The sequence below is a fragment of the Lonchura striata genome, chromosome 1 (assembly GCF_046129695.1).
Source record: "Lonchura striata isolate bLonStr1 chromosome 1, bLonStr1.mat, whole genome shotgun sequence".
Taxonomy (NCBI): domain Eukaryota; kingdom Metazoa; phylum Chordata; class Aves; order Passeriformes; family Estrildidae; genus Lonchura; species Lonchura striata.
In genome coordinates, this window is record NC_134603.1 from 133,532,827 (window position 1) to 133,556,730 (window position 23,904).

The window sequence follows — 23,904 nt, forward strand, 5'->3', positions numbered from 1 at the left end:
CAGTCACTCCACTAGCCAGAGAACAGGAGAGAAGTGGAGCAATGTCATCCGTGCCCCTTGCCCTCTAGCCTGAAGAGGGATAACCAGCTGTACACTGCCCAAAGACTTTCTGTTTGAAAGGGTCTCCTGGCTCTTTCACACAGAATTCCTCTGCAGGAACTTGGCTGGGAGAGTCTTTGATTTTTGCCTAGAGTTTGGCTGTGTACTTTTGTTTGACTCGTAATACAACTAAACATTGTTTGTATTTACTTTTCTCTTTCATAGGAAAATGGCTACAAAACGGTATTTAAATTCCTGGGATCCTTTCCTGGACACTGGTGCACTCTGGAGAGGAGGGGAAAAGTCTAAGACTTTAACTGTCATTCAAGTTGCTGAGCTCCCAAGTGTGGCAGTTTTTTTCCCAAATTGAGTGTCTAGTCAGACATTTTGATTCAGCAGCCTTTACTGAATTTTCTGTGTTTGATTGTCCAGAAAAGTCTAATAATTAGTTACCATTGGTCAGTCATAAAGACAATATGTACTAGTTAAGAAGTATATAGGATTAATCTGCCTCATATTTGAGTTTTTCAACAGCGTCAGACTAGCACTTCTCAATATGTCTTGGTCAACAAGGCTGTTAAATGTTCTTTATATCTAATAAAACCCCATAAATGTGCATGAGAGAAGTGGAAAGCAGACCTAAAGGAGCAGACAATCTCTGGAGTTTAAAAACAGCTAAGGATAAGGATAGCAGAGCAAAACATAACAGCTTTCTGAGACGTTGTACTATTTTGTACCAAGTAAATAAGTGGCTGTGAGAGAAGACCTCAAAATGTCAATGAGAAAGCAAGTTTGATATTTAGATTTCTGAAAACAATTTCTCCAAGGAAATCACAGTATCCAAAGGCAGCTCCCCACTGCCTCTGTGGAAAAACTTACCTGTATTGCAGGGTTGAGGCCACTGCAGAGAACTTGCCAGTCTGTGTGTTGCAGATGTCAAAGACATAGATAGAGTCCTAACTTGGTGAGGAAGGGAAGTGGCCACAGCCTCTCCTGCATGAATGTGCCACCTGCCACAGAGCAGCACGTGTTACCCACGTGTAGTTGGAGCTGCCTTTATCATCAGGAGCCCGGTTTTGGCAGGATACAGCTCACCCTAAGTCACAGGAATTCCTGTTCCTTCTTCCTTTGAAGCCATAGTTTGCCTTGTGATATGAAAGCACGTGTTGTTGCCTTGCTTCTGATTTTTGTTTGCACACAGCCTGTGACACTGCCATTACATTTGCTTGCTTGCTCTGCCTGACCTGCTGGCCCTGTACAAATGGGTCCATGTGAAACACAGCCACCATGGTGTGCGGACTGCTAAAGGCAGAGCCAGGATTTGACAAGTTCTTGGTGTCAGCATGTGACCTGCCTGGCTATTCTCTTGTGCTTGTGGCATGCCTCGTTTTGCAGTCTTTTAGGAACTGTCTGTCTGGCTTGGTCAAACCATGTGACTTCTTCCAGAAACTCATACATAATCTGCTCTGCTTTCCTTTTATAGATGCACTGAGTGAATTTTGTCCAGATGCAACTCTTAAGACAAACTCTGAGAAAATATTTCTTCTTTTACTTAAATATTCTCCGTATTCATAGCTTTTCTCCTAACATACCAAAGTTTGCCAGTAGTAAGTGCTTTTGGAATATAGACATTTGTCAAATATGAATTTCATCCAAGGAATTACTTCATTTCCACTCATTTATTCAACTGAGCCGGAGTAAATTGGCATGAAGATTCAGTTACTATTGATTTTCACTGAGTCTGAATCAGTTACCTAAAGGTACATGACTCAATGAGCTATATCATCCAGAATTTCACCAACTACAGTGAATTATCGTATCTTTCTTATTAGATTATGTCCATGAAACAGGTTTTATGATTATGTCAGTACACCATACACACTGTTCTACACAATTTAATAATTTTTTAAAGTGCTCTTTATATCCAAGTAATTTGGGAGCAAGCTTTCAGCATCTAAAGAAGTATACATAGCAGGAGACCTTTGTGTAATGTTTCTATCTGTAGCTATTAAATTAAGTCTGTTTGGCAGTGATGAATCATACTTTGCTGCTGTAAGAATGAAGGTACTCCGTTAAACCTAGATCTCATCAGACCATTAGCAGTGAGAGAGTACATGTACAGAGTCAGAACTGTATTCTAGGTGGGTGTCCTATCCACTCAATCACAGAAACAGACTTGCTTGCTTCCCTCCTGCCTTGGAATAATTTTTCCATTCCTGTGAAGTAATTACAAAAGGAGAGGTAGGTGTTGCTCATCTCCTAGATCTTTTAAGAGTTTGATTTTGAGGGCATTTTGCTAGAAAGTGCAAGCAGAGTTTAAAGAAGGCCTAGACTTTTTAGCAAATTCTATTTTTGGCAAACATACCAGCCACAACTGTATGAAAAGCAAGGCATAAAATGGCCTTACTACGGGAGGAGGCTTTTACTTGACTAGTCACTTGCTCCAGAAGAGGATTAATTTTTTTTCTTTAATTCTGAACAAATTAGGTTTGTATTTTTTCAGAAATGACAACCATCTCCATCTGGATCTCAAGGAACTCCTTGTAATGGACATAAAGGTGGTAAACACTGTGGTAAAATGGGGAGAAAAGAGTTCAAGCTATGGGGTGATTCAAGAAGTTACATGTGCTCAGTATTTCAGAGACTGGGGGAATGTTCATTTTGTAAAGACAGAGTTGTGTGCTCTTCCCATCAAAAGGATGTCAAAAACCAATAGAACTATACCACAGACAATGCAAAAGGCTTATGGTTCAGTAATGGCAAAGCAGAGATAATAGCATAAAAATTGTTGCAAAAGAAAATTTGGGAAGTCTGGTAACACACAAATCTAAAGTACAAAATGTGCTGCAGGTGCATAGGGGAGGGTGGCATCTGAGCAATGTTATCACCTGGAAGTTAGGTTTTCAGTTTTCTCTTTAATATAAATATTAACTTAAAATTTCTTTTGGTCAGGATTCAAGTGGGAAAAAAGATTTTATGTGAAATCACTAAAATCTGAACAGGATAAATAACCAGAGTTCCTAATAGGTGAAGTCAGATTACTATGCACTGTCATGGGCCAGTGAATGTAAATCTCACAGCTCCTCTGGCCTGAGTAGAGTGTATTGCATGGGATATAGTATTGCTTAGGGCAAAGTTGTATCTAGTTTAACCAGCCTTGAAAACTGTATCAGTTCCTTGCATGGTTGCTGTACATAACTTTCTACCTTAAATACTTAAGTCAAGCTTTTCTGCAGGTGTTTATTAATTCACTGTAAGCCAGCACAGCTGCTAAAAAGTTAAAGTATTTTCTTCACACTATCCTTCTAATTCACTTTCATGTCTTTTAACACTCAGACTCAGCAGTTGGGGAAAAAGGTTGAAATTGAAATTTAACCTCTGCTCGCATAACAGTTTGCCACTTAGTACTGAAATGTTTTCCCTGCCTTTCTTGTCTGAAGGTTTATAATCCATTTACAGAATTTTTTTCTGACCAAGGGAGTTTTATTGCAGCTGAGGGTGATGAGACATGTTAGTTGTGGGTGGGCACAGTTCTGATGTTTCAGGTTTATCTGAAAATTTAGAGAGGCTTAGAGCAACAGGTGCCATTAACACACAGTATAGGGGCAAATGAAGTGATCACATATCAAACCACACAGGGGCAGCTGAAGCCCAGATGGAGAGAAAACCCAAGGATTCTGTCTCTTAGCCTTTAATGTTTTTCCAGAAGGGAAAAAAAAAAATCACTTTTCTGTAGACTTTATTCTGTATAGAGAATTTCATGTTCTAGATTGTGAGAATATATTTGAATTCTCTATTTCCCTCCAAACATGGAAATTTGCCATCTTGTATTACAGCATTAAAGAGCATCTTCCTTCTGGCTAAAATGTGTCATTTTGGAGTGCTGTCTGCCAGATTTTTAAGTGAGGAGTAAATTATGAGTTAAATAAAACAAAGGGTGAAAAACAGCTCTGACATGATCTGGAGGGAGGATATAGATCTGTTCAAGGAAAATATGGGCAAATTTGTTCACAGGCATGAGGTTCTCTGCACAAACATGCACACACACTATCTGCACAGTGTCCTGCACACTGATTTGCACCATTGCTTGTTTGAATGAACAGGAGAGTGAGGAGCCCTCTTGGCTCCTACTCTTTAACATAGGACAGCCTTTCTCTAATTACTGCCTCAATTACTGCCTTCAAACCTCACAATGGAGTTGCACAAAAAGGGTAAAGCCATATGACAGTTGTAAGGCGTTCACGTTTAAAATGGGGATATGAAATAATATGATATGAAAGAAAAGAGAATGCATCAAACTAAATAAGTGATTGTGGGAAGATCATCACCACATTGTATGTGTCATATCAGTATTTTTTTCAGACTGCTTTCAAAAGGCAGAAGCTTGCAGTTCAGTTATGTCATTAAATCTCAAGCTGCTGATGGACAAGTAGATGTAATTTAACTGTGCACGATGATGAGATGGGTATTTAACACACAGGCAGTTCAATTATTGCTGGTAGAACTGTCAGTACAAACCAAAGGAATGCTTCTTTTCCACACTGAGCAGAGACCACACTTTTTTCCCCTTCCCTTTTTCCAAGGTCAGTTGTGTATGTATTTACAGAATTTGCTTCAAACATTGGCGCAGTTTTCAAGGTGCCACTATTATATCATGCTTCCTGAGCTGAGATAACAACTCTTAAAGCCCTAATGAAATAAACCTACAAATCTTGCAGGGAAACAAATGTCTGCAGATAAGAGAACTGTGACGTGCATGATGAGAGAGTTAGTGAAGGACACTCAACACATCAAGGCTCTTCTATTTCAAAAATAATGTTCAGTGATGAGTTCTGAAGCAGTTCTGCCCAGGAACAGATGAGATCAGCCTATATTACAGCATATTATGGTCAAAGATAGTATCTACACTTATCTTACTTTTTGCAACCTTATATGTGTGGGTATGTATATATGTATACACATATATATAATCTATGTATCCTTCTCTTGAAGCATGATTTTTTTTTCCTTAGTAAAGGTTGGAAAATAGATGTCAATTGGCTTGAACCTGGGGTCATTGATGTCTGTGGTAAAGCTCCCTTTTATGTCAATGGTGGGGGACAATTTCCATCATTCTGTTCCAAGGCCACCTGGGACTGTGCTTACCTGAAAGGTATCAAACAAATTTTAAGCACCCAGAAAAAGATTTCCTTTGTCAGTTCTTAAGGAAACTTTGAATATGATTATATTTTCTCTTACTTACAGAGATCATTATGTATATTGGATAAACTTCACTCTGCACAGTAGGCTGGCCCTGCTTTGGTCATAAAGGTGTACACAGTGCCTCTCTTTGGTTTGCATTTTACTAACCTTTTCCTTTCAGTTATGCATGCAAAAGGAACATCTCAAGTTGGGTCCTTCCTTGCTGGCTTGTATCTGCACCCAGCTTTGAATGCTCTTTGCTCCTTCAAGAAAGAGACCCATACGTTTTTTATGAACTAGACCAGATGTACATTTGTGGGGGGTCAGAATATTATCTTTATTTCTACAATTAATTTGCTTCATTTTGAATAGCAATAGGGAGCAAATTCAACACTACAGAACTGGAAGTTTGCAAAACTACCTCTTTTTTTATCTGTTTCTGTTTACTGGGTGACATGAGAAACTCCAGAGAAATAATAATTGTTGTAGGTTTTGATGCATTAGATCTGGTTCTAATAATAACTCAGTACTGACATAGCCCCATCTTAGAGTTCTTATTCATGATTGTGATACTATCATACTTGAAGAACGATAGATTTTTGAATGAAAGAAATTGAGCTTTTAAAGACAAAAATGAGAAACTCAAGATGGCTGATCTGGTTTCTGTCAGATTTTAGCTGAAGAGTATTTCCTCAGTTGTTATGTTTATCTATGTCATCTTTCTTTTTACATATTGAAGGAGAGAAGGTAAGTTTTTTACAAGTTTTGAGCAATTTATGATCAGGTATAATAACCTCTACATGAAGTAATTTCTTTCTATGCCATGTCTGTCACTCACCCACACAGAGATATTATTGAAGGGAAAGGAGAGAGAGAAGTACAAGAAAATGTTTGGTTTAAAATGAGAACTCTGAATCACACAAGAGCTGAGCAAGTCACTTTTAACTGGAAGTGGGTAACTGTCCAGAGTGTGAAATCTTGTCAGCATGCCATGTTTTCGGAGTAAAGTTTTATATTGCACCATTCATCTTACAGACCAGAAAGGCCAATGATGTTCATCTTTAAAAGGTGATATTTTCTTCATCTTTAAAAGTGATACTTTCTTTTTTGCTTTACTTTCTCTTTTCATACCTGTAGTACAGACTTTTGGAGGCAGTTTGTCAAAGAGAAACAGTGGTAGCAACAAGAGTGGCTAGGAATCAGCTCAGAAATAATCCCTCTGAATAAAGCTTTCCAGAGGACAGTCCAGATCATGTTATTTCTAGTCATCTCATAATTTCAGTTTTAGGTCATGTATGGCTTTAATTCTTAAAATGAAAATATTTTCATCATAACAGGTAACTAAGAATCTGACAAAATTATTTAATAGCTATTCACATTTTGTAATATGAAAAGAAAAAAAACAGCCCATCCTTTTAATATATCTCTGACTATATAGTTTGGCAGGTTTTCCATGACATGATGCAGGATTCCTTGGCAAATGTTATTTGGCTTTAGCTTTTTTAGATTCTTCACCATCACTTTATTGCTCTTACACACATGGACATACGAACTCCTTAGACCTAACTTCTACAACGCTATCAGATTCTAAATTTCATGTGCAGCTTCCATGTACCCTTTTTATAGCATTTTTCTTTACATTTTTTCTTCATTATGTCAAATAATCATGGGCTTTCAACATCTCCCTCATTTTATGTAATGCCTTCAAAGCTGCAGTTACATATTCTGAATTCACTGTTCTTCTTCCCAAAACAACTTCTCAGCATCTTCTCAAACCAGAGTGTCTAAGCCCTGCTTGCCCAAATACTAAGTTGTATGCTTTCCACCCATGATGTTTTTCTCATTTTAGGGAGTTCTTGTAGGACATCCCTGAGTACACGTGGATCACCAATATACAGTTTTTTTCACTAGGAATATTGTATATATACAAGTTAGTAATTAAGAGATTATCCTTATCATTTTTCTGTGAGAACAAGGAAGGGGATGGAATTCCTCTTTTCTGTTGTCACAATGAGCAAATGGACTAGCAGAAAGAATCTAGTTATTTTGTCTGTTACTTCTTACATATCTGAAAAGATACTAGACTTGTCTAGCTTTCGAAGCAGTTGTATTGGCACTTCCAGAATTGTCATGAGAGCTCAGTAATATGTTTTGGTTAGAAAGTGAATTTCTTGCCTTTTTTTTCATTCATCAATGCATTCTTTCTTCACATTACCTTTCTTCCATGTGTCCATTTTACCAATGTCAGAAATTGAAAGATAGTTGCCTATCAGAATGTCACTAATGAGTTAGAAATGTCACTCACTGTCAAGAAACCTGCAGAAGTCTTTTCCTCTGCTGCAATAGAAACAGGAAAAGCTTTTTCCTTGTGTCACCATTATAGTTTGACTAGAACAGTGCTTATCAGGATCTTTAATTCCAATCTTTATGAAAATTCTAATGTTCCATATGAAAAGCTTTAGATTTTCTTTGCTTTATAGACCAAAGGCTGAAATTAAAATCTAGAAGTAATGTGGCCAGTTTACAGTTAAAACTCATTTGTCTCTTGTGTGTCATTGTATTGTCATTTTATACAATACTTTAAAAATTGCTTTGGCATGTCTGTAGAGTTGCACCAGGGAAAATTCTTTAATGGAGACTTGCTTAGGAAATGTTTATATCTCAGTTTTTACTGAGAAGTACAGACATGAAACACAATGTCTATAAAATAAAGTATTCAACTTTTCAGACAGTAATATCCACTTCAGATAGAAAGAATATTCAGTGAAGCTGAAACTTGGCATGAGCATGAGCAAAAGCTGAGCTAAGTCATGGACAAGAGAAAAAGAGTCTAAAGTTGGTGAATGGTTAAATCTACTTTGTTCAGCTATATATAAACATGAGAGCCTTTTGGCCAGAAAACTAATGGTGCAAGCCCTTTTAAACTATAAGCAGATGGTAATATTTCAGGATTTGTAGGTTTTCCATTGCAACTCTGCATTGTGATATTTATTTTTATTTCTCTACTATCACAGAATCACAGAATGGTTGAGATTGGAAGGACCTCTGGGTATCATCTGGTCTGAGCCCAGGCAGGGTCACCTAGAACTGGTTGCCCAGGACAATGTCCAGATGGCTTTTGAATGTCGCCGAGGTGGGAGGGTCCACAACCTCTTCAAGCCAGTGCTTGGTGACCCCCACAGTAAAAAAATGTTTCTTTATGTTCAGAGGGTGTTCCTGTGCTTCTGCTTTCACAATGCAGACTCATAGGAAATACCCATTTAATTGTGCAGCTGCACATTTTGTACCTCAGGAACTGACATACTTGCTTATTGGCTCAGGAGGGGTTTGTTTTAGCAGGACAGCGTAAGCAACACAATGCCTCCATCATATCTGCCTATCTATAGGCTAAGGGCATTCTGATCCTACAGCAGACTCAAAAAGGCTCTTCTCCATACAGTGGGCATCATTTCAGAGGCAGTGGGTAATGGCCTAGCTCCAAAGCCAGGAGGAGGAGTAGCCAAACACTTGCATATTCCCTATAACTTTGTTTGTTCTGTTGCCCTGGAAAATCAAAGAAGCCACAACCAACAAACATGGGAGCCATCTGAGACCCCTTGAGCAAACAGGGAAATTAAATGTCATGGGTGCACTCCAAATCTTCTTGTCCCATCTTCCCTACTTGGTGTACGTTCAGTAACAACAATGGTGTTGGAGCTTTCAGAGCATGGATTTTGTAGCAAGCAAAGTCAGGGATGTCTGAGAGGATTGAGGAACCACACAAAAGGCAAGTACATCCCCATGGATAGTTCTTTCATCCGTGGGAATGTCCCTCTTTCCTGAGATACTTGTACTCACAGATTTTGGGTGTTTTTTTGAAGCCAGGGAGGGCAGACTCACATCCCCTGCCACAGGACACAAACCCAGGTCCATGCCTTTTCTGAAGAAAAAAAGAAGGAATTCTACAAAATCAGGCTCCACAGTTTAATCAGTCTTGCACAGATTATGATCTCAGAGAGGAGAACATATGCTCAAGAAAGGACTTCTGGATCAAGCTTGCATAAATAAACCTCAGGGATTGAGTGGGTGTATGAGTCAAGTGAAAGATACCAAGAACAAAGGTGAAATTTTACTTTTTTGTGGCTGCTGAGTCTTCTCAATTCAAAGGTGGTGGGAGAGCTGATGTCCACCTTTAGGAATCTTTAAAAGTCTTGATGTGAAAGTTTTAATGTGACTTGCAGAGCTGTCAAGTCAATGCAGAAGAGTAACTAGTGCCAAAATGTGAAATGAGAGCTTCATCCAGCTGCTGATTAGGTGACTCTGACTCTATTTCCCCAATCATCCGTCCAATATTCCAATTGAACCTGAAGCCAGAAATCATGAGGTAAATTTCATTATACTAGTGATGCCTAACATGGAGTTGGCATCCTGTTGTAGTTATGATGGTGGGATGGATTGGAGGCTGAAAGATGAACTAATAAGACTTCATTTTGATTGAATATCAAAGTATGTTGGAAGGTCACCTTGTGTTGTATAATTATACTTTCAAAAGAATTTAAATTCTTGCTTCAGCCCTTAGTGAATTTGAGACAGCAGCAATGATGGGAAAAGCCTTCCTTAAAAATCCCAAGAATTGTACTTGTTCTGGCATGATACTGCCTAAGGTGATTTGTGAACAAGGCTGCTATTGCCAGGCTTTCATATTAATGCAAGATTCAGCATACATTTTAAAACATTAAATCAGCTTTCCATTTGCATAGATATGATTGTTTGAATGTGTAGATTTTGTTAGTTTAAAGGGCCCAAATAATCTAATGATTGAGCCAAAATAAAATATTCAAAGTAATTCAAGCAGTAGTTCCAAAAAATGCCTTATGTTGCAGTATTGCTTGACTTCGGAAGATACAGAGTGTGTCTGCTGCCACAAGCAATGCTAAGATTGTAGCTATTGAATGTTCTGAAAATTAGGCTCAAAGCTTAGGGCAGAATTAAATGTTCCTGTCTGAGTGGGTTAAGCTTTGGGGTTTTGTAGAAGCCTGTATTGCTGTATACCTTAAAGCTCAAAAAAACCAGAAATCCCAAACTATGAGTTGCAATAGTCTTGTCAAAGTGGCTACAGTCAGTAAATATCATGTGTATCTGGGAAGCAAAACATCCCATTATTCATGATCTATTCACAATCAAAATAAATAAAGCCCTTTATGGACAAGTAACAGGCTACCACATTTTACCTCATCAGCTCAAATCTCATGTCATATGGTTTCAAATCAGATTTGATTAAATTGTTCTCTCAGTGTTCCTGCACAAAGCAGTTTGGACTATTAAGTTTATATGACATGACCTGAATGGCAGCACACACGAAGGAGGCAAAAATGCATGTTTAGTTCACCAAAGAACAGCATGTCTGCCAGTTCACTGCTTTTTCTTGGTGGCACAGATTTCTGCAGAGATTGTTATGTCTAACTAAGAAATGTCACAGTGCTCTGTGTCCACTTACTGTATTTGGAATGGACCCACAAGACACACAGTGACATGGAGCTCTGCTGCTTTGTGAGAGTGTCAAGATGGAAAGTGCCACTTCTCAGTGTTAACTCATGGTTAGCAAAAGGAGATCCAGATCCTACATCTGCTCCTGCATATGGGCAGTGAAAGGGGAAGGACCACAGCTGACTACTCCTTGTTCTCCAGTCTAAATGGGAGAGATCTTCTCCAGCAGTGAAATGATGCCTTTGTCTGTCACAGGTGTCAAGGAGTTGTGTCAGACAGAAAAGGAGTACATGGAGAGGCAGGAGAATGGGTGTTCCTCCATAAGCAAAGCTGCCAGTGAAAACAGGGGGTTATGCTCTGTCTGTCAAGTCACTGTGTCTCAACTGAACAGTTCTAGAAACTGTAACCATGAGTTTACAACATACTCTGTACTTAGAGAGCCGAGATCCAGAAGAGAGGGCAGCCCAGCTATCAGTCAATCCAAGTTGCTGTCTCAGTTTGCAGTGAGTGTGGGTTGTGTTTCTTGGAGTAATCTACCCTTTGTTGAACCAAAATGGTACATGACATCTGTGGCCTGATCTTCACAGATCACTCATTCTTGTCTGGATCCTTACCCATCAGTAAAATGTAAAATATCTTGGGAGTTTCAACATGAAATTGCACTGTTGTTCAACACAAAGCTAGCAATACAGCCATACTGCCATAAAAATCAGAATTTAATATTTGACATTGTGGGTTGATAGCATCTTATACATGATGAGTGAAAATATTTTAAATTGCACTTTGAAAAGAAAAGGTGTGTCTGAAAGTATTTTTAGTCACTGTTTTGTTTTTTTTTTTTTTCTTGAAAGCCATTGGACATTCAGCCTAACAATTTGTTTCTTTCCTGAATGTATCTTTATTTATGCAGCAGAAGTTTTCCTCTACTTCAAGGTAAATTCTGTACTGTTTCACACCCCATTGTTTACAGACTTTCATGAATCCATTGTCATTTATTTGACCTCTTAAACTTAGGAGCACATTTCCAATATACAGTATGCAAGAAATTTAATTTTCAATTTATATTAATAATAATTAATTTCTAATGTTATTATGTTTTATTGAACTGCATGACATTCACTCTGTTTTTGTCTCTCTTAGGAGCTATTTTAGTGTTCTTTGTATTGAAAACTGTTTAGTTAATGATATAATTCATAGGACAGTATTAGTTGAGGAGAAATTATGTCATTCATGCAAAAGGGCACAATTAAATTTTCAAAAGTAGTGTATTCAAAAGCGCGTGTCATCTGTTCCCTTTTGTTACCAGTTTTAGTAGAAACTTGAAAGGTTCACTTGCAGACTGGATAAAGCATGGAAGCAGAAGATACGAAGTGTCAAAAACCCCCATATTTTCACGTTGGCAACTGTCAATGACATATAAAAATTTACATTACTTAAAGCAAGTCACATCCTAAAAACATTTTTTTTTATTTTTTCAGACCACTCTTCCGTGGAAATTCAGATGTTGATCAACTAGGAAAAATCTTTGAGTAAGTAATAACTAATTGGCTTACGTCAGTATCTGTTTAACATTGAAACGCTATGAGATTTCTTTGCCATGTTTTTATGCAATAATGTGACTAGAACAAAGTATTCCTAGAACATATTTCCTAGTGCTATGGTATGCAACATGATATTTCCATGTATTCTGTGTCAGAGTGGAATGAGGAAGCAACAAAAAACTGATAGCCATCATCAGGAATTTATGAGATTTCTGGGTTTGGGCTTTTTTAAGTCTCTTAAACATACTGTGCATGTACCATTCATATATATTCATAAACAGTTAAGTCCAAGAGATTTTCTTCATGTAAACAAACACAGAGGCTTTATTTTTTTTTTGTTTTATTTCTTTATGCATTGCAGAAAACAACATTAGAATACATTAAAAGCTGAAATTTCTAAAATTATTACCAATAGCATCTTTGCAGAAAATACTTTCAAACATCCAAAAATAAGTTAGCTTTTAAAATATATTGTGTAGCCTGTTAACAGTCCATATTTTGATCTGGAAAGTAACTGTGAGAACTGAGGGAATATCAGCATTTTAACATGAGCTTTCTCAGCAATGATTTTACTTTATTTGAAAACCATTTTACAGTTCTAGGAGTTTGTGTTCTTCAGATACATCAAATACATTAAGGAGGCGGGTAGACTCTAAACTCTCTGAGGTGGAATATTTCTCATCCAAAATTAAGTTATTGATATTATCAATATGATAATTACATAGGATTATTTTACTTTTTCTCATAAAAGCTCTTCAGACTAAGGAACATTTGTGTATTTTTAAGAGATCTGATATACATATCGTGTAGTTAGGAAATCAAAGCCACACTGACACACAGAGCTGGTACCAATCCAGAGAACTAATGCCTGGTTGCCTCTGCACCTCTGTCTTCCCTTTCTGTATGGAGGAGCTGCAGGGCAAAGTAAGAAGTAGATAGCACAGAGAGAGAGTGAGAAGTATTACTCATAAATGTTATTTTCTTGAAGATATTCCAAAGAGAAGATAGTAAAATTTCTAAGAAAAGCTTAAACTGAACAAATAATGATTTTTTTCTGTTTAACCATTTTTCCAGTTCTCAAATCATAACAGATCTGTTTCTAAACATTTTCATTATTTAATGTGGGGTTTCTAAATTGCAGGTCTTGATTTCACAGAGTTGACTTCCCTTTCCTGCATACCATACCATGAGTATGTGACTCACTTGTGTGGTTAATTTGTCATGCGCTAAATAACTCTTCCTGCCCAATCCAGAAAAATCAGTCCTTAAAGTTGACTTTTTTCTTCTGCCAAAACTACTGCTTTAGTCCTATAATATTCTCCTTTATTAAATGAAGACAGCTTTGATACATACAACATATTTTACAATTGAAAAAGACATAGCTGTGATTTCTTTCATTTATGACATTTAAGGGGAAAATGAAAATTAACTGGGCTAGGATTAAATGCATAGCTGCTAGTGGCAGCCTCCAACAGAGATCTTTCCATCCCTAGGGGCTGAGATTACCTGTGCAGAAAAGAATTCACTAAGAAAAGAAAATGCTGTGCTAAATTTAGAAGAAATTCCGTATTGCACATCTACTTAAAGAGAAAGTTTGGGTTTGCTTCTTTTGTACAGTTCTTCCTAAACAGTTGAGAAGTTTCTGTCTTGAATTCTGAGAGGTTGTGCCAAATAGTGTTTATTTTGTGTTTTCACAGCTGGAGAACCCCCTACAGTTAGGCCTAGCTCTTCTTGTAGGAGGGTTGTTTCTTTGTACACTAGTGACTCATTCTAGAGATCAGTTTGGACAGAAGGAAGTTTCAGGATTTTCGTGCAGTCCAGTGCAGTCTGGACTGATGCATTCTTTCAGATAATCAGGCTGTGATCTGCCTTTGCTTTACATGTGCATTGTGATTTGTGTCAGTAAAATTCCGCTGTGTTTGAGGGTAAATCCCTCATACACGGCTCGAAACATTTTCTTGCTTTTCCGGGACACTACCAGCTTGTGGCATATCCTCAGAGATTTCAGGCTGAACTGCAATGGTTTGAACAGGCTTGTCTCCTATTGTGATCAATGGGAGTGGGAAGTACTCAGCATTTCTCAAGACCAGACCTGAACCTTTGGCAGGAGGTGAAACTTACCCAAACTACTCCCAAACTTAGTCACTGAAATGGTGATGCTACCAGACCATTAAAGTGGGAGCAGCTCCTCAGACATTCATTATTAAGGGATTTTGAGTACTACATGTGTGTAACTAAAACTGTCTCTCCTTTGCACTCTGTCTTGTCCAGCCCACCCCTCTCTGACAGGCTGCCTCCTGGTTTCTTGTCATTAGCTTTGCCTGTGTCTGTGCTTATTCTGCCCCGTTCCTGCTCTGCTGTGCAGTCATTGAAAACAGTGGGACTAACCAAACACATTTGAATGATAGGTTAAATGTCATTGTTATTTAAAATACTTAACTCTCCCATCTTTCATGCTATTTGTATTATATTTAACATGGGGCCAGATCCTGAAATATCTAATCAAAAGGCTTTAACTGCTATGGCCAAGGAAGCTGCCCCATAGGCACACTGCACCTGATAAATGGAAAATGTGGTTTCTCATACAGATTCAGCTTAGCATTTCCCAAGAGCTGTGATATGTCCAGATGCATTAGGATTTAATTGTCCTGAGATTATAATTGCTTTGCCCTTCCAGTCATGCTGTTATTTTGAGGAGATACTAATTTTCAGAGGGATTTTAGGTAAGCCAAATTACAATGTAAAATCCACATAGGTAGAGAGGTGGGGTAATTCCATTACATTCACTGAGGTAACCCATGATTTACCTCCATGTGGTTGGCCCACGGCCTCACCCAGTCTTGTGACAAACTCCGTGAGAAAAAAGGTCAATGCTGCTCCCTAGTGGCACTGGCCTTTGTGCAAGCCCAAGTATTCAGTGACATTGTTTTTCTCTTCTTTCTTGTCTTACCCTGTCAGAGTTTCCATTGAAAATCTCAATTTTACAGGTTATAAAAATGTTTTCCCTGAAACCAAGCAAGTACTGTATGATCTTTTCCAGAATTTCCATAAGAAACTGGTTTTGAACCCCACAAATATTAACAGCAGACTAAAATGTAAAATGTACAAGACATAATTCATTGTTGGTGATTTACCTACTATTTAATTTTTTTGAGTTTTAAAACTCAGCATGATTATTTAATAAGTATAAATATCTGCTTTAATTTAAAAAATAAAGAAATAAAATACTTAAAGAAATTAAAATATTCTGTTAAAGAGTAAAGAAAAACTAAAATACAATTGAAAGCAAAACCACAAAGGCACTCAAGTGCCTTTCCACTTCTAAATAGAGACTTTAAAACCTGTATTGTGAAGCAAATAAATTGTTTAAATTTGGGCAACAATTACTGCACATAGCTTTGAAGCATTATGAAACATCCCTTTTATTGCCTTACCCTCATCTTGACCCACGGTCTTCTCTCAGTCCCCATTCTTGTGAAAAAAGATCCTTGCATGCAATTCCCCTTTGAAACTTACTGCTTTTAATCATCTGGAGTGACATACGTTGCACCATCCAGTCAAGAGCTAAGCAACTTTTTTCTAAAGCACTAAGCTTTTTTTCAATAAAAAGACTCAGAAAATTGAGACCTGGGCCAGAAAATTGTGGTTCTACCAAGCACATTGAGGGCCTATCAGCTTCCGTTCACAGAGATTATTGCACTACTGTACAATTAAACATTTATGCTCATTTAAACAAAAATACTTACAAAATGCCACTCAGTGTAACCAATATGAAAGGAAAACTGCATAAATGTTCAGAGCTAACATTATGTTTTCCATTTCACAGTGTAATTGGACTCCCAGAAGAAGAGGACTGGCCTAATGATGTTGCCCTTCCAAGAAATGCTTTTACTTCCAGACCCGCACAACCTATTGAAAAATTTGTACCAGATATTGATGAAGTAGGCAAAGACTTGCTTCTTGTGAGTTTCTATTTGTTGTTCCCTATCTCACATGACGGATGACTCCCACTGTGCATGCAACTTGCCAAGAAAAAATGAAGTTTCCATTTAATGGAGTTAGTAAAAAAAAAGCTAAAAATCAGTAAGACAGTTTGTGTTAATCTGTGAAACAACAGCACAAAGACACTCCCTTTGGCTCTAGAGGTGTCAGAGCTGAGAATAGCTCAAGATTAGGAAACTAGGTCAGGGACTTATCTGTTTGACCTGTCATTAGACCTTATGATTAGATCCTCATTACTGACCACTGCAGTGCACTGGGGCAGCCATCCGTACAGTATTGGCCTGATGTGAGTACAAACATGGATCTACTATTTTGGTGCTATAGTGGACCCAGTATAAAGCAGGAAATAGACTTAATGACAGATTGCATCTGCTAGCTTTCTGCTGAATGCTGAAGACTTTACACTTGCAATTCACCAATGATTGCCTCTTGCAAATGGCAAGGCTGAATAGAAGCAAAAGAATTGGGCTGGTACAGCTATTTCCATCATTGTTATAGATACATTAGAAATCCCAGTCCTGAAATTCAATCTTGAAATGGAATATAGGGAATGACCTTGCATCAGTTTGCTTCATGCTGTGTTTATTGAAATCTAGTTAGATTTGTTCTCTAGAAGTCTTCTAAGGATCTTGATTCATGTGGGCTAGGTGGATTGCAATTCTTGAAAGACTTGATGCATCTCTTCAGGAGCTGCTGACTCTGGCCAAGGTTGTCCAACAGCAGATGGTCCTGCAGTGTCCTCATGACAGCAGGAAAGCTGGACTTCATCTGGACACGTGAAATGACAAGGGACAAACACTACTATGAGAAAAATCTGCTGTGCTTGCAGACAGCCTGGAAATGGAAGCTAGGCATGGGACAAGAATTAGATTCTAAGAATAAGAAGGAATAATATGTATATATATGTATATATGGCTGGGAGCTCAGTGAGTGTAAGGCATGATGTGAGGGAGAGAGGGAGAAAGAAGATAAATATCTGTGCCTAGAAATTGAGGTAGAAAAGAAATCTGTTCCTGCTAGGCAAAGAGATGATAACTGGGAGCCACAGATGAAAGGGGAGAGTACAACTGGAAGTCACTGAATTAAATTTCAGGAGTTAAATGATAGAAGTTCTGATACAAGAAAAGAAAATAGGAGTAGGAATTGGTTAGACAAGAACAGTGGGAAGAACAATACATGGAGGTGAATGCCATAAACAACAAGGTATAAATGCAGGTCTGGGGTAGAGATTTCAATGCTGGATAGACAAAGGCTGGGATATAGATCTGGAAGGAGGGCCATCAAAGTCCAGCTAGGAAGATGAGAGAGAAACTGAACACACAACATAAACAGATGAAGGCTGTCCTATGCATGTGAATTCAAGAAAACCTGTGTGTTCTGGGATTTCATAAACTGTGAATACTTGAATTTTCTAGCGTGTAATTTTTGAGGTGGCCATACTCTTATGCTGTGACCCCACTGCTTGTTTTAATATGGATGGTCATTGTGCACCTCCTTCTGAGACTGTGTTGTGTCTCATCCTGATCATAAACTGAACATGGTATGCACTAATGTATGTATGCAATGATAGCATGGTTAACTGTACACTGTAGTTAAAATCAACTTCTTTTCATACTTTCAGAAATGCTTGGCGTTCAACCCAGCCAAAAGAATATCTGCATATGTTGCCCTCTCTCACCCATATTTCCATGATCTGGAGAAATTCAAGGAGAATATGGACTGTCACGTGTCATCCAGCCAAAACTCCAGTGAGGTGAATGCATCATAAGTGCTGACTGAAGATGAACCATAAATGAACAAGACGTGTAGCTGACAAGGCCACTGTCTCATACAAACCACACAGCTGTCCTAGCGAGATCATTATTTGGAGGTTTTATGCACTTATCTTTTATTTTGGGATTGTGATGTGCTTATCCATGGAAATCAATCTAGTTTACTTTTATCAGAGCAATGCAAGGGCCAGGGCTTTGACCTGCTCCTGTTGCAGCTTTATGTTTGTTTTGTTTATCTACCTGGGAAAACTCCAGACAAAGAGAAGCTGCTGACCAGTTTTGCTGCCATTTTATCTTTCTAATATTGAATGCTGCCAGTGTTTGATGATCGACTCACTGCCAAAATATGATGCAATCTTTCTCTCTCTCTCTAGCTGCTGAAGCATGATTTGGTACTTTATTATTGTTATTCTGTGATATTTAAAGAATGGCATTGAAATACCAGATCTCTGCAACCTGCAAACTGATACATGCATTGATACATCCAGCTACTGTTCATTCATAGCAGATATGCAGGTGCTTCCCCACTTGAAAACCTGGATGGATTAATTTATCATTTTGTTGCTCTATAAAAATAACAGTGATGATGATGATCATAATAAATGTCTCAGCTTTTAGGTTTTTTCATACACAAACGAGTTATTATATAGCTATGTTTGTGTGCATGTTTTAAAAAACTGTTCTGTTCTTACTGTTTCAATTTCCACATGGTCTTTCTGTGTTGAAATGCAGACACGTTCTAGTCCATTGTCTAACCCATCATTCCCCCCTGGAAACAGCTGCAAGCATATTTTCTTCATCTCATTCCAAATAATTTGCTGATGTCCAGCTCAAAGACATGAGCAGATACAATGAAAATCAGTACAGATTTTCACCTTCAACCTGTTCTTATTGTCAGCCAAAAACAAAACAGAAAAAATATTTCTGGTTCAGAAGCAGAGAATCCTATACCTGTAATAAGCACAGAAAAGTATTTGTGCTGTATTGTACTCTGTATACTGTTCTGCCTTGCCTGCAACACCCCCCGATGCATCACAGTAATGCTCAGAATCCCTCACATGTCACTTACTAAGCAGGCTTGTTTTCTATGCAGAAATGCATGACCTTCTCTCCTAAACCACCATGTGGGGATACTAGCACATGCCTCTCCACTAAGGTTAATGTGCCATTATTGAATGTCAAAATAACAAAGCAATTTACTTGTTTTTATAGCACAGTTATTTTAAATATTACCTGGAATTTTTATATTTAGTGTTTTTACCTTAACTAAAATATATTTTCAGTATTTTGAGAAGAAACTTTTATTTTTTTAATACTGTACTGGGGAAAAAGAAATATTTTAAATCCATAAAAACTGTTCCCTAGCATGACTTTAGTGCATTTACTTGGACGTGACTTGGGAGAAAATATTGGTCCAATGAATATAACTGATGCTATGTGAAGCAGCCAGCTATGCTTCCTCCTGTGACAGTCCCTTAGGCTTCTCTCTTCCTTGTCTCTATTTCATCTTGTCTAGGTGGTGAGCCAGCATGAGATCCTCGTGCATGGCATGCTTGGCAGAAGTAGGTCCTCAGCAGTGAGCTGGGCAATATAACTTTTCCAGCTGTGACAGGGGAACTTGCAGCCATCTCACAGGCAGGTCTCTCACTCATGTGGTGAACCTCACTGTTAACTCTGTTTCAGGTATCTCTGCTGTCTGGCTCATGGTCCACTGCTAGGATAGTAAGTGGATCTTATCTCTCTCCTGGATAAAGTTTTTTGTTATTGTTAGACATTTAAGTGTGTGATATATGGTTAAATTAGGTCTACTTTAAACAAGCCAGATTTTAAAAGGACCACTTGCGTGCTTGCATGCAGTGGCCTGTGCTTTTCTTTGTGCCCAGAATGAGCCTATGCAAAACTTAACCAGCATGAACAGGCAAATTGCAAATTGGGCCTGGCAAGAGCATGCAGAAAGCATCTGCACACAGAAATATCACAGATCTGTAACATCAGAATTTTGGAAGCTCTGTGAACAGGAAGCTGAAGGCCAGGGAGCTGCCACAGCAGCAAACCTCCTAATCTTGGCCTTGCACTTGTCATTCTCATTGTTCCTACACCCAAAGAGAACTGCAGACCTACTGCACTGGTCTTGTCACAACCCTATTCTTGTGTGGGTTAGTGGACCCAAGTGTAAATAATTTTTAACATTCACAGAGAAGGATGGGCCAGAGTGAATTTTTTGCTAGTGATTTTTAAACACTAAGTAGAACAACAAACAGAGCCAAAAGTCAGGAGACTCTTGCAGCAGTAGTAATTAGAAAAGTTTTTTATGGAGTTTAGCACTTTTGAAAACATTCCACATTTTACCTAGAGTGGAGCTATCTGTCATAAATACCTTAGCAGGGCATTCAGCTGGTGTGGCTTCCCAGCAACTGCTCAGGGAACTCTCCCAGAGCTCTCCACCAACTAATGTAGGGTGAAAATGTAGAGGAGGAGATGATATTTTCCAAATTAGGCTTAAAACTCTCAGACAGAAATGTTCATCTGTTCCATGTAAGAATCTGTTCTATTAAGCTTAGCAAAGCTTAACAATAGAGGATATGGTTGCTGAATGTAGATTCATTATTAGGGTAAAAACACAAAGGAGGGGAGAGAATACTTAAAGCCAAAGGTTAGTATTGGCCCAAAAACTAATGAGAATGTGGAAATCACCAGGAATTTAACTACTGGAGCAGTATTTCCCAATCGTAGTATCAAAGAGCTAAGCAAGCAGCAGAGAAAAACAGGGGCTGGCTTATGGAGTCAGAAGCAGAGCTTCTGCAACATGGTGCTGTATGTTGTCTAATATAGTAGGATCAGGTTATAAAGGAGAGTATTCAGGAGAACAGTTTGCAAAGGGCTGCATTAATGGTCACATTCTGGAACATCTTACCAGTGGGAATGGCAGGAACAAAACCAAGAAATCTAAGAATCTTGGCAGGGTTAGGGAAAATATTTCTCTAATGGGGTCCTTGTGGTAGCAAGGGCCTGGATTCAAAGGACCAACAATTTTTCAAATTACCTCCTTTTCCAAATTCTTCAGGAAGAAATTCCATTTGACATGCCATAGGCTTAATCGTATCCCAGTCTTCCCTGCCAAACCATGTGGGGCTTCACTTACGCTAGTGAACTGAGAAAGTCTGTTCTCTGGCTGGGCAAAGCACTGTCATTGGATAATACCATGCCAGGAATTATATTTATAATTAGACAGCACAGACAGCTGTGGGACTGTGCTCAAACCCATGCCCTTGCTCTTCTTATGTTACTGGTATAGCTCTAATATTTTAGTACCTTTACTCATTACTGCCATATGTGTAGGACGTAGGAATTGTGTAAGTGAAAAAGAAAGTGCTGTGATGAAAACTCTTTGTACACCTTTAAAGAAGACTTCAGAGTGCAATTTTTCTTAGTGATATCTAAACCTGTATGTGTTCTCTTCTACAGGAGTGGTTTATCAGCAGCTAAAAAATGCTGAATAACAAAAGATGTGTTAAGTATAGCTCCTAGAACACCCACAGCCAGGCACTGTGCTCTTCTTAGCAGTGAACAGGGTGTTCTAACTAATGGAAGGAGAAATTTCTATCTCCCACCAAACTTCTTTTTTTTTTAGCCACTACTACATAACTCTGCAGATAAAAAACCAGACCCAATAGCCAAGGAAAATAATCACAGCAGCCAGCTAGGGAAGTGCTAATTGCTGAAACTTAGCAATCCATCTGGTGCAGCACTTCTCTCTTCCCCCTGTCCACGCTCACAGCAGCCTTCCTGTTCATCTCCTTCTGTACTCCCTTCTGTAAGCAGGTTTCAGTGATGCTCACAGGTGCTATTTCCAGCAAAATTCTTCCAAATTTTCCATAGCTACGCAGTGTCAATGTCCCCTCCATTCCTATTACTAAATGTTGAATCTTTTAGTACCATAGCCTGAACCAGTGATGAGACAAGAACTTTGTGCACCTCCTTAGTTTAGTGTACCCCTGCGTTGCCTTCTGTGTGGTTAGTGAAATTCTAAAACTGGGATTTGTGCATATTTCTGTGTAGGCTGTGCCCACAGTCCAGGTTTCTTTCAACCTATTAGTCCACCATGATTTATAATAGAGCAACTTTCTCTGTTGTTTCTGTCCTAAAACACACCAAAAAATGAGGGTGTCATGTTTGCAAAAAAAAAAAAAAAAAAAAGAAATTTAGGGCTATGTGTACAGAGCATTTTAATGAAAGGAATCACTAAATTACAGCATTTGAACATCTTCTGCATGGGGGAAGGTTTCCAGCATGGTAACTCTTCTTTGGTTTTTATACTCAGTGGTTGTTTTGGGGAGTAAGAAGAAAATATTGTGCCTTGCTGCTTTTCATAGGTTCACTCACTGTCTTTGAAAAGCATGCTTTATTATACATGTAATTTTTTCTGCTGTTAGATATTAGACCAACTTTAATATGGAAAATAAAGAGAAAACATGCTGGTTTGGTCTTTTAGCCAGCAAACTAGGAGCACTTACCTGACTCACAACGGAAAACACATCAGTTGTCAAATGCATACATGAATCAGAAACCACAGAGTTTGGTTTAAAAGGCCATATAAATTAATTATGTTCCATGCATAAGACACATTTGAATAATGAGGAAGCTTATTCTAAGAACTCTGTTTTATAGAACCACTTGGCTAGTATTTTTCATATACAGTAGGTTCAGGAATAGATTGACTTTTATATACAATGTGAATTAGAAGTTACTAGGCTGTTTGAGTGATTTTGTTGTTTTATGCTGGAAGCTTGAATTGATTGCAAGCTTAGGAACCTAACATATTTATTTTATTGCTTCAAAACTGTTTCTAAATATCAAGATATTTTTTGATGTTAACAGGATTTCACACTTTTTTTTTTTAATGTGTAAATTATGTTCTTGAAATTAGTGTGTTAGAAAAAGCATTTTTCCAAACTGCATTAGTGGGAGAAAATTTAAGAAATATATTTTTACTTTCACAGAGAGGTGAACTCTTCAATAACTGACTATCAATAAGCTATATTTTTACTTCCTTTTGATTACTAAGCCTTGAGTATATAGGTTACTTGCAGTGAAGAAAATCAGAAACAATGTCTAGAAAATTAAATGGGATTTTATATGTTTAAGCATCCAAGTTTTATTTCCATATCCATTTTTTTGTGCAAGTACAGTTCAGATGTTCAAAAGCATGACTACAATTTTAGCAGTCTAACAGGCTGTACAAGTTAAATTGAGGTTTTATTTGTGAGCTGTTTATTTTATTATCCATCTGCATCTTGCAAATTGTTAGATAATGGCTGTAATATAATTCTAGTTTCTGCACTAGACTCTGTAACCATCAAATCTCAATATTTTATGTAAAACAAAAAGAAGCTTTCTCATCTATTCTAACTAACTAGGCCATTAAAAGAAGAAAGATGTAGACATACAAACTGACAAATATACTTTTGCCAAGTGTTGTTTCTTCCCTTTAGTTTGAAGCTTAGCAAGTATTGCATACTGATCTGCAATACATATACAATGTAAGAACCATAAAGACCACTTAAGAGTAGTGTGCACAAATAATATGAAAAATGGCTCATTACACTCTTTGAGAAACCAGCTGAAAATCATTACTTTAGCTGTAACACTCAAAATCTTGAAAGTCATTTATTTTTCCATTAAAAAGTATTCCTGAAAAATGATGTGTATGTTTTTAATTCTGTGATAGGCACCCAAACAGAACTGAAACAAGTGGGAACTTGTTCTCAAAAGTGATTTTTCCAGGCCAAATAGATATCATCAGTTCTTCATGTACTCATCAGAAACTAAAATTAACCAGCACCATTCTTAGATGAGCCTTTTGCTTTCTGGGCAGAAAAACCTGAGGTTGCTGTTATTAAAGT

At 37.9% G+C, this 23,904-nt stretch overlaps 1 protein-coding gene across 4 annotated transcripts in view; it reads left to right on the forward strand.

Annotated features, from left to right (window-relative positions):
* The window catches only part of CDK6 (cyclin dependent kinase 6), a 128,162-nt gene extending 104,462 nt beyond the window's left edge, over positions 1-23,700 (forward strand). For all 4 annotated transcript variants that reach the window (XM_021551739.2, XM_021551737.2, XM_021551738.2 and 1 more), the window contains 3 exons: positions 12,165-12,215; positions 16,054-16,189; positions 17,851-23,700. In XM_021551739.2, coding sequence (XP_021407414.1) covers positions 12,165-12,215; positions 16,054-16,189; positions 17,851-17,997 — 334 coding nt within the window. In that variant the 3' untranslated portion in view covers positions 17,998-23,700. The remainder of the gene's footprint in view (positions 1-12,164; positions 12,216-16,053; positions 16,190-17,850) is intronic.
* Positions 23,701-23,904: the final 204 nt, after the last annotated feature.